This window comes from Monodon monoceros, unplaced genomic scaffold (genome assembly GCF_005190385.1).
Source record: "Monodon monoceros isolate NGI ecotype Baffin Bay Population unplaced genomic scaffold, NGI_Narwhal_1 Super_Scaffold_18, whole genome shotgun sequence".
Lineage (NCBI taxonomy): Eukaryota > Metazoa > Chordata > Mammalia > Artiodactyla > Monodontidae > Monodon > Monodon monoceros.
This window is the reverse complement of record NW_021703774.1, coordinates 4,012,380-4,028,012: the sequence shown is the minus strand read 5'-3', so window position 1 is coordinate 4,028,012 and position 15,633 is coordinate 4,012,380. Positions and strand designations below refer to the sequence as shown.

The 15,633-nt window shown below is 42.1% G+C and overlaps 1 protein-coding gene across 8 annotated transcripts in view; it reads left to right on the top strand.

Moving 5' to 3' along the window:
* NEK7 (NIMA related kinase 7) overlaps positions 1–15,633 on the top strand; it is a 146,187-nt gene that overhangs the window by 52,676 nt on the left and 77,878 nt on the right. For all 8 annotated transcript variants that reach the window (XM_029231250.1, XM_029231254.1, XM_029231246.1 and 5 more), the window contains one exon: positions 846–930. In XM_029231250.1, the coding sequence (XP_029087083.1) occupies positions 874–930 (57 nt within the window). In that variant the 5' untranslated portion in view covers positions 846–873. The remainder of the gene's footprint in view (positions 1–845; positions 931–15,633) is intronic.

Below are 15,633 nucleotides of genomic sequence, written 5' to 3'. Positions count from 1 at the left end.
GTGCCATTGGGAAGGTTTTCTATAAGATGGTAAAAAATATTTGCAATACAAATAACCCATGTCTAGAATATTTTTATTGCTTTTTAAAGGGTATAATGAAGTGAAAATGTGTTTTAATTTCTGTCTGTTGATCCTATTTAAATGGACCCTAGTTTTTTAACCCACAAGATTTTAGTTATAAAATTACACTTATGAAGAACCTAGAGATACTTGGTGTTGTGTAGAATCAGTGCAGAAGTGGCTCCTGGACAGGGGTGTCAGCTGTGTTTATAGTTCAGTTCTTGAGCCTTGTGCAGGACTTGGCGTATGCTTGGTCTTCAGCCTGTGTTTACTGAATTAATGGGTGGATGTTTTGTAATTACAAAAAAATATGTATAAAAGAGTAAACACCCTCATATGAGGACAGGCCTTTTAAGTTTAAACCTAAAAATCACAGTAAGCATTATAGTTGGACACGAAGAACCAAAGTGCTAACATTTTTAGAATATGAAGATGAAGTGCATTTTAGGAATGTAAAATGTTAGCCACAATTCTGGGAAGCTTACCGTGGTTATTATCTTCTCACGTCAGGGAGGGAGAGGGGAAGCCTCTTTGATCTATAAGATGTAATGGAGAAGAGAGAATTTCATCTCACAAAACGGGATTTTCTAAGCATAACATGCTACTTTTGATAAGAATTAGCTGAGATGGTGAATATTTGTGTTAGCTAAGCAGAGCTTGGATTTAGTGAATGGCAGATAAGAGTATAGAGTGTCTTAATGGACATTTTTGAAGCATTAGGTTCATCTCAAGTATGTATTGGTAATGATTGCATTATTTAAATTTCAACTTTACATTTTTTGCAGAGTTCTGAAGTTCCTGTTGCTTCAGACGATGGATGAGCAATCACAAGGGATGCAAGGACCACCTGTTCCTCAGTTCCAACCGCAGGTAATTTGTTCTAATAAATGCAGCCGTAAGAGTGTGTGTGTGTGTGAGTGTGTGTGTGTGAGAGTGTGTGTGTGTGTGTGAGAGTGTGTGTGTGTGTATGTGTAGACATAATGCAGTGAGGAAGGAAGTAGTACATGTACAGTCCCTTTAGGAAATAAAGTAGCCAAAAATGCTAGTATGAATTTCCAAGCTTCAATCAGGATTGTTTTTATTATAAAATACTGTTTTAGAATATTTAGTTCTCATGTACAAATATGAAAAAAGAGGGGGGGTCAGCTTTAGCTTTTAACTTGAATTGAATGACCTACAGGCTTTGGGAGCTAATGTTTGTCTCAGAGAGGAAGAGAAAAGGCAAGGCGGCGCCTGTGTGTCTAGTGCCTGTCTCTGCTCTGGCTGGTCCTGCATTGCCCACGACTGCCTTCTGTTACTGTCACTTTTCTTATTTTCTCGGAGTAGCAGTGTGTTTCCCCTGTTACGTAGCTGCTCGTTTTTTTATAGCATGAAATGAAGTTAAAGGAATGTTTCAGCAAAACATGTCCACACACTATAGAAGTTAATTACCTAGCATGCTGTGTTCTCTATGGATGCTTGCCCTAAAGCTCGATGTATGATGACGTGTCTAAAATAACATTCATCCCTGCACAGAGGCAGCAGTTCGTTTCTGTTGTTGTTATTAATAAATACCGTGTTTCTTCAGTTTGGTGTTGGAGACCTTCTGCAGTGTCCCAAATTTACTGTGCTAGCCTTGTCCAAGTTTTGCTTGATCGTATTTCTGGAAATGAAGAATTGGTAGATGTACTTTCGTGGTATCTTTGTCTGGTGTTGGTATCAGAGTGATGGTGGCCTCATAGAATGAGTTTGGGAGTGTTCCTTCCTCTGCAGGTTTTTTGGAATAGTTTCAGAAGGATAGGTGTTAACTCATCTCTAAATATTTGGTAGAACTCGCCTGTGAAGCCATCTGGTCCTGGACTTCGTTTGTTGGGAGTTTTTAAATCACAGATTCAATTTCAGTACTTGTAATTGGTCTGTTATAGATGTTCTTTCAAATGAGTTCTGTAGTCAGATAAGTTTGGGAGACTTGGATTTACACAGCTGCTTCATGACAGTACTTTCTCAGAGCCTTCCCTGTATTATTAGGGTGCACTGTGAACTTCCTGGAGGGGGTTTTGGGGTGTAGTGTTTTCCAGACTTATTTGACCACAGGATCCTTTTTGTTTAAGCACATTTATTGACTTCTCTCAGAATCCATGTCTGTGAGGCACAGTGCAGGAAATACTGCCTACAGAATAAACTATCTTTTCTGCCTCTGTGACTTTATTCATCTTGTACCCTCATATTCCTCTCCAATTTTTGAAATCCTGCCCACCCTTTAAGGACCATCTAAAATGCCATCTCCACTATGAAGCTTTTTCTGATTTTGTGAATGTAGCATTTTTTCCTTGGAAACGTGATGGTGCATCCTTTGTATGTCTCTTCTGGTATTTCTGAGGCCTTTGTGTCATTTTACATAGGCATTTTCCTTATCTTTGCTGTTGGGTTAAACTCTCCTTGATGATTTATACTGTGTTTTACTTTCTTTGGATGCCCTGTGTTACTGCAGCTCCCCACATGAAGCAGGGTCTCAATAAGAACGTGTGATTGAAACCAACCAGGGACTCCTTCAAATGAACAGGTTTAAATTAGCCCTTTACCCAATTGAATTTTACATTGTTTTCTTTGTTACACCCGTCTGAATCCTCTGTACTGTATTCAGAAAAGAGACGCTTTAGAGCTTAGAGTAAGGCCAATATTTTAATTTCAAGATGATTGTTTTTTATTTTTTAGATCTACCATCTATATTTTGTGTATGGTCATAAATTATCAAGATTATAGTAAGCAGTTTCTATCTATTAGATACAGACGTATCTTAGTGCTAGTTTTACACACATACATAGATACTGTGGGTCCGTATTATATTGTTTCTAGTGAAGACAGTAAAAGAAGCACATCTAAAATTAGGTAGTTCATGTCATGATTTTGAAATTCTGTTTTGAACAGTTCTAAATTTCAAAGGAAAAAAAAATGAGCACTTTCATTTTTGCCTTCTACTGACTCACCAGCCAGGAAAGTCATGGTTTCCTGGGACCATGCAGCATACATTTCAGAACCACGTCTGTGGTTCTGCATCTCTTTTCACACAGTTCCCTTCATCTCTGCCTCCTGCTGCTGCTCCCAGGGGTGGGGGAAAGAGGGAGGGTTTTTCCTGTCTCTGCGTCCAGACTGATGGTGTGAGATTACCTGACAAGAGTTTACAGGCGTTATTGCTTATTAAGTCTTTGAAAAGTGTTACTGCTCTCAGTAGCATGATTTTTAAAGGCTGGCAGAGGACAGGCTCTGCTAGGGGCTGACAACCTTCTTTTGTTTTGTTCCACACCATTGGCCTGAATAACGGGGTGATATGGCAACATATGGTTAGCTGAGTGACTCCTACTTTTGTGATGCTAATACGTGTCTGGACATAAACCGAAAACGAAGTCAGCTTTCTAAGTGTCAAATACCAATCCCCTGTATAGTGACAAGTGATGTATATTCTTGGCATATCTTTCTTTTTCTTGTTCTGAGATGAATACTCTAACCCCGTAATGTGTAATATGTGGTCTCACATATTACTGTGAGAGCTCCTTTTTCTTTAGTACTGTGTGAGGTTCCTTTTTTATAAGCTTTAGGATGTGAGATTTATGTATCTCTATTAATTTTTTTGTGTGTATTGTCATTCTCTTGAACTTAGGGAAATTCTTTTTCTATCAGCTTCCTTTTCCTTCCCGTTTTCCTTTGATTCCTCTACTAAAGCCAGAAAGTACTGAAAGGATGTTTTGACTAGATTTGTATGCTGTTGGACTCTTGTTGGTGGAACAATGGATTTAGCTTAATTTAAAAAAGAAAATTCAGACTATATAAAAGATGGTGACAGAGAAATAGGAAAATACTAAACTATTTTAGTATGAGACTAATTTTAAACAATGGGGGCTTCCCTGGTGGTGCAGTGGTTGAGAGTCCGCCTGCCGATGCAGGGGACACGGGTTTGGGCCCCGGTCCGGGAAGATCCCACGTGCCGTGGAGCAGCTGGACCCGTGAGCCATGGCTGCTGTGTCTGCACGTCCGGAGCCTGTGCTCCGCAATGGGAGAGGCCATGACAGTGAGAGGCCCGCGTACTGCAAAAAAAAAAAAAGATTAAAAAAATAATAAAAAAAGCAATGGAAGTTTGCAACTAACATTTTTTGAGTATTTTGATTTCTGATCATTGAGTGAAGAGCACTATGGTACATTCACTTTTTATCATAAAGATAAATGTAAAACAATTATCAGAGCACAATTTTAAGAATTTATGGGAGTGATTAGAAGGGAGGATTAATTTTAATTATGATAATCACCAGGACTTAAGTTATAATTATTATTTGTAAATTTGAAGATATCTAGTGTAATGCTTTGGCTACCTGTGAAAGAGGGAAAGCTTCCCAGATCTACAGGTAGGAAATTAGACGTTCCTCGTTTTTATTGCTTGGAAGGTATGAGAACCTTGTCTGGGAGTCTTCCAACCCAAGCAGTAAGGTAGATCAACCATTCCTTTAAGCTGCCTGGTGGCCCAAATTATTTGCAGTCCCCCTGTGCTTTTGCATCCCTGTGAAGCGAGGTGTAGGGATGAGATGAAGTTAACCTTGTAGCATGTTTGGGGTAGTGATCTGGGCGTTTTGTGGGCCAGAGCGACGTTGCCCCAGTGGACTGTGTTGAGTGGGATGAGTTTTGGACATGATGATTATATCACCTTCCCCTGTCTTTAGCTCATCTTACAGAATCACTTTATGAAATAAGGGTCATCATGTAGTTTACTTCTTTTGATAAATTGATTTTGCCAAGGTGTTTGTTGTAAGTAGCATTGAGTACAGCTTCTGTTCTTTGAATTGTTTATAGAAATTTCGGTGTGGTGACTCCCTTTGACAGTTGCCTTCAGTGAATGACTTTAGGTGCAGGAGAATGAACAGCAGCTGTTCTGAGGAAAGCAGGCTCGCGCTGTGGTTTCAGTTCACGACGTCTCGTATCTCTGCTCTCCCCAAACCCCCAGCACTATCTCCCCCGTCCTCACACTTAGCTGATGCCCTTGCTTCCTGTTTCACTTGAAAACACCGTAACAGTCAGAAGAGAACTTCCACCGACTTCTCCCAGACGTGTAGTCACATGACTGGCCTTTTCTGTCACCAGATGAACCAGCCACACTGTGCCCAAGGCCAGCACGCCCCTGACCACTGGATCCCACCCACCCCCTGCTCCTATTGGCCCCTCTCTGCGGGCCCTTCACTAGCACACCATCGCGTGGTTCTCTCTTCCGTCTCAACAACAAACCGTGACCGCTCGGGTCCTTGGACTCTTTAATCAATAGAAATTGGTAGGAGGCCAGATGAGAGATCCAGGCAAGGCTTTATTGAGACTCGTGCCGCAGCGGGGTGGGGCTGGGGGGTGAAAACGAGCAGTAGGTGCCCTTGCTTGCTCCCCGAGGGGGCTTGAGCTGGTTCATCAAACGGGCTGAGGGCGGGGTAGGTCTGGCAGGAGGCCTGGTTTAGGTGGTCTGCTCGCCCTCTGGGTGGTGCTGTGTGCAGGGATTTTGTGCAGGACCCTGCTTTTGCTCCTGGCACCTCAGAAGGGGCCGTTGGTTTGGGGCCTGTGTGTACCTTATTGTTCATAACTGCCCGACTGCACATGCGTGCAGTTATTTTTAGTCCATAATGGTTTCTTTATATCCTGTTGCCCAGGTGCAAGTGCAAGCACTCAGGTAGAGGGTCCCCTGTCACAGCCTATCTCAAAACCAAAACAAGTCCAAACCAAAAACCAGCTTTTAAAGTCCTTCTTTTCTCCAGCTGTTAACTAACCTATTTCTCTGCTGCCTTTTATTGCTAATTCTTAGCTTTATTTGTAGGTTTGTCTCCCGTTTCCCCCTTCGCTCTCTGAAACGTGCTCCAGTTAAGCCTTCTCCCCACCCTCCCGGCTAGACTGCCTTGTCAGGGTCCCAGCTATGTGCAGGTGCTCCGTCCCTGGTCAGCTCTCTGGCCTCGTCCTCTTTGGCTCATCAGCTACATTCGGTAGTCGATCGTACTCTCTTCTTTGAAACCTGTTCATTGCTCAGCTTCCAAGAACCTTGTTTTTCTCGTCTTACTGGTCCATCCTTTGCTGATTTCTCCTCACCTCCTGGACCTCTTAACAATAGAGGGCTTCAAGGCTTGAGGCCTCTTTCTATCTATATCCCTGCTTGGAGATCTCTTCCAATTTCGTGATTCTAAGTATGATCCATATGCTGGTGACTCTCACATTTATATCTCAACCTGGACCTCTGTCCTGAATTCCAGACTCATGTATCCAGTTGCCTGCTTGACCTCAAATTTGTATGTATCAAAGCGAGCACATGTGAAGCTGAACTCTGAATGGTCCCCCCCAACCCTTCTGTCTGCAGGCCTCTCTGTCACAGTTGGTGGCAGGTCCATCCTTCCCTTGCCCAGGCTGAAGCTCCTGGAGACGTCCCTGGCTTCTTCCAGCTCTCTCGTGTTGTGTCTCACCTGTTCCCAGACCCCACAGCTCCATCTTTAACACACAGTTAGAATTGGGACACTTCTTGCCTCCTCTGCTGCTACTACTGTGGTCCAAGTAATTTTACTTTTGCACAAAACTTATTTCAGTAGCTTCCCAGCCTCCATCCTTGCCTCCCTTCAGCCTGCTCTCAATACAAAATTATATAAACTTTAAATGTAAAATACAAAATTTCAGTCAAATTGTGTCTGTTTAAAACCTTCTAGTAGTTTCTCATAGGCTCACTCACTCATCATCTTCCAGGGTGTATTTAACTATCACCTTCTTTGATCATTTAATGAAAATTGAACCTTCACACCCACCAGTAAGCCTTTGCTGCCGTATTTTTCTGCGTAGAATTGATTGCCTTTTCACTTTTTCATTGTCTGTCTGCTTTCTCTAGAGTATAGGCTTCATCCCGAGACCCCAGAGTGGTACCTAGGGCACGTAGTAGGCATTCAGTAATGCTTGTTGAAAACAAACTGGGTGTCAGATCAACCCATTCTCCATCTTTTCAAGCACCACCTTTTAAATGAATATTAAGATACATAAATGTCTTTGGAATTTCTCTTCCTGGCACAAGTTCAAGCAGTGGCCTGTGCCTTGGTACCTACATCAAAAATACGATAGGAAGCCATTCTTGGCAATGCTTTGTTAGACCAAGGTGTGAGAGACCAGCCTGCGCCGAAGCAGGGAAGAAGAGCTCAGAGAAAAAGAAAGAAATTTTCTCCAGGACAGGTTTCCACATCTTTGTGAGCCCAGAAATCAGGTGTGGCCTAAGATGTCTGAACGCTTAATTTACCATTTTTGTTTTTCTTGGGTAACAGTCTATATACAAAAGTAAATGTATATTAAATGGTTTATTAAAAAACACATCCTCCATTTCTTACGGACTTTTTTTCACCTCCTTGGTTTAGCTGGAACAGACCTCTTTCCAAGGACACTGTTTCCCGTCACCCTCTCAGTGGAGGCTGCTGGTTCTCTAATAACCCCACGCCGTGAGGATCGGGGGTCGGATGGCAGCCTGTCTGTCCACAGAGCCTCTTCCAGACCACGATTCCTCCTTGTTCTTGGGGTAGGGAGGGCTGAAACCTGCTGCGTCAAGGCTCTGCCACCCTAAGAAAGGGCGTTCACCTTCCCTGTCGCTGTTGTCTCCTGACCTCCTCATGACCCCTCGCACTACTTGGACACTTGGCCCCTGGCTCCTGGCTTTTGTCCAGGGCAGTAGCCCTGCTGCTGCTACCAGTACCTGCTTCTGATTGAGTTCTTACAGCGCGCCCACCCTGTGCGAAGCACTGTGAATGTGTGTTTCATTTATTCCTAACGCAAGCTGTGGGAGGCGTTATCTGTCACACTTCACAAATGAAGAGACCGAGGCTCAGACCAATGAACTAACTCATCCTTGGTCACGTAGCTGGTAAGTGGCGGGGCTGGGATTGGCACCGGGTCTGTCTCACTCTTTAGAGTGAGCTTTTAGAAAAAGCTCCCCATCGATTTCCTGGCCAGTCTGATCTTCTCAATCACCGTGACTCTTGATATTTTTATAGGTACCTCAAGCTCCTACTCTTCAAGATGGAATTTATTATTTCCTGCCCAAGATTGTCCTTTTGCCTGTGACTATTAGCACCGTCCATCTAGTCGCCCAAACTACAAACAAGCAAATCGCATACTTTATATTAGGCAGTTTTCCTCTTGTCTTGATTTTACTCCCTAAATAGCTCTTGAATCTGCTAATTCTCTACATCCTGACTGTAACTACTGTAGTTTATTTAGATTACTGCCACCTTTTGCCTGGATTATCGCAGAAGCTTCTGAACTGATCTCTTTACCTCTCATTTTACCATTTCTAGTTCATTCTTTACATTGTAGCAAAAGTCATCTTTCCAAAGTGTACTTTTTATCGTATCACTTCCTAAAAGCGCTGGTTTCTATGACTTTTAGGGTGGATTCTGCATTTCCTTGTGTGTCGTAGAGGGTCTTGCATCATCTGGTCGCCTTTTTCTTCTCCAGCTGCATTTTGTGTCTTTCCCTATTTTGGACACAGATTCAGTCGTGTCTTGCTTATACCATGCTCTCTTTCGGCTCCAAATCTCAGATGCTGAGGTAATGGTCTCAGGAGCCGTTCAAGGAGATTTAGTCCCTAATGGAACCTAATAGCATAAAGGCTCCTTATAATGCAGATGAAGTACATGATAGGGGCCCTAAGGAAAGTGTTATCCTAGAGGAAACATGTAATTTGGAAGACAACAAAAAGATTATTCTCAGAAAAATAATGATTACTGGGTAGTTTCTTACACTAGTATGCTTCTAACAAATCAGAATATGCTATACCAGCAGTGCAGTGTTCACTTCTGTAGATCATGCTTTATATCAATGAGTAGTAGGTCATGGGTACTCAATAAATATTTGTTGGATGAATGAATTAATCTCTAAGTGAAAGCTAAATATTGATCAATCTAATTATGTTGTATAGATTTTAGTTACTTGAGAGTTATTTTAGGAAAAGACTGTGGCAATATAGAATAATAAGAAATCTGTCAAATGAGAAGTGATATCAAAATATTTAAAGTTTATTTGAGTTTTGAATTTAGATTGCTTGTTCGTATTTACATATTTAGGGGTAAGTGTTCCTTAAATTTTAAAGGAAATGCCTTGAGAAATTTAGATGAGTTTTAAAAGAATGGGAATGCGGTAAGGATTCTCTCATCTGCTCTCTTGGAAATTTCTATTTGAATAGTCTGATGTGGGCAAAGATGAGGTCGACATTAATCAAAACAGTTTCCCAGTTCTATTTGGAATTGCATTCAGAGCCTGAAATATAGTTTTAATAAATACAGTAATGAAAATTGTTCCATTTTTGAGGGTGAACGTAATATTTGGAAGATTCAGAAATCTTTTGGAGCCAAGTATGTACTTGGTGAAAAAAATAAATAGTCTTGGTATTCTTCTTTCGATCAAAATGAGATATCTTCTTAAATGAGACCAGTAATTTTCATATGATTCACAAACTGATTGCAGTCCAAGGAGGAATTTCAAACATATTTTCAGTATTGGAAGCCTTCCTGGAGTAAGTCCATATCCTCTCACGGTGCTTGTTTGAAGGGCAACGTTGAATGTATAGATTCTAATATGTTTGTTAGAATTCGGTTGTGTCATTTTACATTTAGCATACCTTTATATTTTGTCTCCCTTTATATTATTATTATGTGAATATTATGACTTTTTCATATGACTGTGGTTATGTTTCATACATCTTTCTCACTAAATATTCATAAAACAACTATTCCTCAGATTTAGAAATTTTGATAAGCACTTCTTTTTCCAGGAACACTTATGTAGAATACATTTAATTATGCATTCCTTTTATTTATTTTTTTTCCTTGACTGGATATCATTCAGTGTAGGAGAAGAGGGGGATGGAGGGGGAGGGGTTTCTAGGAGAGTTCTGATAGGGTGTCCAGGAGAGCGCCAGGGGGGCACCAGGGCTCAGTTTCACGCAGCACTAACTTCCAGAACCAACACATGGGAGAGAGGGAGCAATGGGTTCTGTGGCCCAGAGTGATGAGCAAAGTGAGAAGAGAAGGCTGAGGATGGAGCCCTGTGGACACCAGAGTTTATATGGTGGGGGGACACGTTGGGGAGCTGGGATCAATCAGAAGCGCTGGCTGTTCTGTGGGGTGGTTCAGGGCCTGAGCCCCGAAGTCGGATTGCCTGGGATCAATTCTTGGATGCCCCACTTTCTGGCTGTGTGATGGAGGACAGGTTATTGAACATCTGTATGTTTCACTTTTCTTATTAATAAATTAGAGGAATCATAGTTTTTACCTCCTATGAGCTATGGAGCTTCTAGGATTGTGCTTGGCACGTAGATAGGACCCAGACGACGGGGATGAGGGTGAGGGTGACGATGACGACGTTCTGCCAGTGACACTCTTGAAGCATAGGTTTCTTCACCAGTGGTTGGTTCTGCATCATCTTACATCCTTTACCTGCCTTCTGCCCACACTGGTGCTTCGTTAGCCTTGTTTATCCCAGTCAGTGGCATCACTATCCATCGAGGTGCTCAAGCCCCAGATCCATGATTTATCCTTGATTTCTCTCTGTCCCCCTCTCCTCATACTCAATTCATCAGCAGCTCCTTTGACTCCACCTCAAGATCATATCCTGATTCCGTCTGCTGTTCTCATCTCCCCGCAACAGTCAGGTCAGGTCCGCTTCCTCCTGTCCAGTCCCCCTGCTTCCACTCTTGCTTTACTCATCCTCCTGTCCGTTCCTTCCCCACCAGCGTCGTGAGTTGTCATTGTAAAACGTGTGTTAGCTCACAGTACCGTGCTTCTCTGCTGGAGACCCAGATCCCTCACTGGTGCTGTCAGGGTGCCGTGCGGTTTTGTCATGCTCGCCTCTAACCTCGTTCCCCACCCCGTCGCCCTTGTTTTCCATCCTCCAGCCAGTGTTCCTTCAACACACCCAGCTCATTCTTTCCTCGAGACATTTTCTCCAGGTTTTCTTTTTGCCCTTTTTTTTTCTTCTGGTCTTTTAATCTCACCATAAACGTCACCTTCTCACCAAGGTCATCCCAGAATTACCCACTCTAAAATAACCGTCCACTCATTTTCCATTATATCACTCTATTTTATTTCTCTGCATATGCTTAAATATTAGATACTATTATGTATTTGCTTATTGTCTTTTTATTGTTTTGGATTATGTATTTGTTTAATCTCCTTCCTCTGTTAATAACTGTGGAATAAATGAATACATTGTAGAAAACCTCTCCCCTCTATTTGTGTCTGTCTCTGTATCTGTTTCTCTCAGGGAAAGGCGCCTGCTTGCCATATTTAATTTTACCAGGTATGGCTGGTGGTGCTCATGGGGCAGATGGGAGTGTCTTCATCATTATCCTACTCATGAAATGCTGGGAAAGGTCATCAGCATTTCTGGTTACATAATTTGGATATAGTGATTATGCTGGGTAGTGTAACTAATGATGATTAAATGATACAAACACTGGGGTCTTATAAATGTTTAACTAGATAATTGGCTGTATTTGATCACTCATTTTTCTTATGCTATAGTGAATTCTCTCCTTTGTTTGATAAAAAGCCAGTTATAATGATTAATGGCATGTTGTTCCAACTGATGTAAATCTCAGACACTTAGTGTCTTTAGGAATAGATTACTTTTGAAATAGTTAAAGAAATTTTAGGGAGATCATTTTTCATATGGGAAGAAGCATGACTAATTAGACTCTGCTGGCACATGTGGTGTTTTGTTTTTGTTTTTAATATGTGTTTTTTTTTTTAATTTCTAGTGAGGTTTGTAGAAAATAATGTATAACAGCTTTATGTTAGATATTGTCGAAAGGATGTTCTAGTTTTTGTAGTTTGGAGGTGAGTAATATCTCTTTAAAGATCATACATAGCATAAGCTTTATTGCCAAATAAAATTGAAGGGCATTTTGAAGTTTTGTAACTTTTAAATTTTTGAGAAATTTAATAATGTTAATATAAATATAGTTTATTAGATTACATAATTGGTAATATGAAAATCACCAGTAAGAGGTGAATTTGCAGTAACAGTGAAAACCATATTAATGATGTTAAATATTGTAATTAATACTGGCTTGTATATTAGATCATTGATAACAATACCTCTAGGAATTATCAGGACATAATTTTCTCTCTGGGGAGTCTGTTGAGTCCATGCTGTGACTCTTCTAATTTCCCCAGAGAGAATTATCATCATCCTGTTACCCTGAATTATCTTACTGCTCATTAAATGTTCCTGCCTTCAAATTTAAAGGAAATTAAAGAAATTAATTTAGTCATGGGAAATTATTAATTGTTTAACGAGGTTGCACCTGTGATAGTATGAGCCTGTGGCACAGCAGAAGGAATTTTATTTTAAAATGAAAAGTATTTATGTCATATGAAGGAAGCAGTTAACAGACTGACATGTAGAAGTTAATCGCAATTAGTTAGCAAGATCTGGCGGTATGTAATTAAAGTGTATTCAGATCAACAAGAGATTTCATTAATGAGAATGCAGAACACTTAAGGTGTTATAAAAAGCTTCCTTCACTCTAGAGTTTGATTTTTTTTAGTTGTCATATGTAATTTTGAGTATATATTTTATGTTTCTGAGATTTTAGGGTTCTTTTATAGTATAACTTGCAGATTCACATATCTCAAGAGACTAAACATAATTTACCACAAAAATGTAATGCAAATGCTTCCAACATCTGTTTTAATTGTGTCCTTTATTTAAGGAGTTGTGGGTGTCTTATAGTTAGTAATTAAGAAATAAAATAACAACAATAAAAACAATAAACAATAAAACAATAACAATATCAAAACAATGTATGTGGGCTTACAGTTATGTTATTCATGTTAATTAGTTATATTTTGAGACTTATTCCAAAAATGAATCTGTTTGAAAATTCTTGTATGGGGTATGTATGTAGTCTTTATTTAGTAATTTTAGAAGCTACCCTGTGCTGAATTAATCACACCTTTTCTCAGTTTCTTTTGTCACGAAGAGCTTGCAGCTTCAAACTTGTAGGGTTTATGGGCTTTCAAGCAGTTATTATCTTCACTTTGCCTGTGAATTTAAACTTTACTGTGAGCATGTTCCAGCCCGATAGCTGAATTGCAGCCACACATGGTTTTGTTTATTGCATGCTCCCCCACAACAATTAGGAGGCCTTCGGGCAGAATAATTTTAGTTAGCTCTAGTGTATGGCACCAAGGAGCCTTACACCCAAGGGGTCAGGCTGTTCTCATTCATGAATCAGGAAAACAGTCTGCGTGATAACTGGGGTGTCCTGGTTGGAAGGCAGAGCCCAAGGCTGGGCGGTGCTCAGAGACCCTAGTAAGGATGTGGCTGGCATATGGGAAGCCTAGCTGTAGATACAGACAAACTCCAGTTTCGGCCAGAGGAAGAGGACCAAAGAAGCAAATCAGGGTCAAGACTAAAGAATTTCAGTCTTGAAAACCCGAGGACATGCAGGAGGCTGTACAAATCCAGAGCCTGTGGGGAGAGAGGCTCGGTGGCAGGCTGTTACCGCTGGCGCCCCTGGGGGAGGGGGCGTAGATGACGGTGAGGGAGTGCGTGAGCTTGGCTCTGTCCCAGGGGACACTCACGCACAGTTCTTTGTGGGGGTTCACCCCTATGCTAGAGAAGTGGGAAACAAGGTTTGGGTAGCTGGCCCAGCTGAGAAAGATACTGGGCGTTAGAACTGGGGTTTCGAGCCCAGGCCTTGCTGACTGACTCCAGAACCTGTGCCGTTTCTCTGGGGCTCTATGGGAACTCAGTGGATTCTTCTGTACCACCTGGCCCAGGTCCGGCCTCAGAGCACAGTGTTCAGGGCTTGCTGTACTGCCCTAAGAGGGCAGTGAATTAGCACTAAGGTCCCCTTTCCTGCTGTGGGTGCAAGGGGAGTCTCTGTCTCACCTGTTGGGAAGCTGTTACTGGCAGAGACAGCGTCCACTTGCAGGTCTGACGCTTCCCCACTCCCCATGGAGCTTCTGCCTCAGACCTGCTGGGAGCTTCTCCGTGGTTACAGTCATGGGGATGCACTTAGAACTTTTATATTCATTAAGTTCTTTCAGCTACATTCACTTACTTAGTAAATATTTATTGTCTGTTTCACGTTGAGCTGCCTTCATGGCATCTGGACACAAAGATAAAACTTGGTTTCTGTCTTTGAGAAACTCTGTGTTCGGAGGGAGAAATATACATGTGTAAACCAATAATTAAAATCCAGTGAGGTCTGGAACCTAGCTCAGTGCCTGAGTTTGCACGACTGTGTGGAGAGTTGACTGCTGTCGGCTGCTGTGCAGGCCCAGGGGCAGGAGCAAGCAAAGCCTCCTGGCGAGCTGAGGACGATTCCTGAGAAGGGCTGGCAAGTCAGCCCCCAGGACGAGCTGGGCTGGCCAGGTGCGAGGGGCGCAGTCACTCAGAGGGCCTGGGACACACAGATGCCTTGCACGGAGGGGCCGGAGCTGCAGGCGCGTTTGGCGCCGAACGGTGTGGTTGGAGGGGAGGCCCAGGGCAGGGGCCAGGTGACTGAGAGAGCCCCTGTCGTAGGTGGGTGTCAGTGTGTTGCGGAAGAAGCAGAGTAGCTTTTTACTTTCATAAAAGTTAAAAATCCTTTAAATGACTCACATCAAATCCAGAAGCCATTTTGTGCAGCTCAGACAGATACCCTGGTCACTAAGGGACTGCAGAGACTGAGACCCAGTTTATCCACCAGAATGAGAGCACGGAAAGGCAATCTAAGTGATTTTATTTGGTTTATATTTTATACTGATTTGAATCTCATTATTTTGCTGGATTATTTTATTCCCATTATAACTCAAATGCTAAGCTAAAGAATATGGGGAATTGGACATCATCCAAAAAAGAGAATATAGCTCTTTCCTAAAAATAGTTCTTTACTTGCGTGGGCACTGATTTGATATCATCTTTTTTAAGCACCTCATACAACGCTGCTTACATGGGGCATAACTCATCAAAATGAAGTGTGGCACTGAATACAGTATCAGAGAGTCATTACCAAAGTATATGTATAACCTGCCTGGCGATCTCTTAAAGGAGACCTCATCCTACACAGGCTTATTTTTATACAAATTGCAGCGTGGCACAGACACGGGGGGGGGTAGTCAGAGATGTGCAGCTATGCTTCTTCTCATGTCAGCTCTGCACGTCTACACTGGGTGACAGGACATGGGAGCAGATGAGACAAGCTGTCACTCACCCACACTGCCCTTTGAAGAAAGGCCATGGGGGGAAAAGGTGCCGCAAATGGGCTGTGAAGTTTACATACACTGCCCACTGTTAAACAGATTACGTCTAATGAAGTGTCTAATGCTCAGGCCATATCAACCTAATCCTTGGTGGCAGTTCATCCCTCAACTGCCAAAAAACACCGCCCTCTGGCCCTCTCTCGCCCGCTCTGGCCGCCAAGCACAGGGAGGTGCCCAGCCTTAATAAACCGAGACAGTGTGTGATCTGACATGCAAATGTAGGTCATTGCATATGTAAATGTGTGATTACAAACCTGCATGCCAAAACACATTAGTGAGACTTTGTTCTCAGCATGCGGTTGTC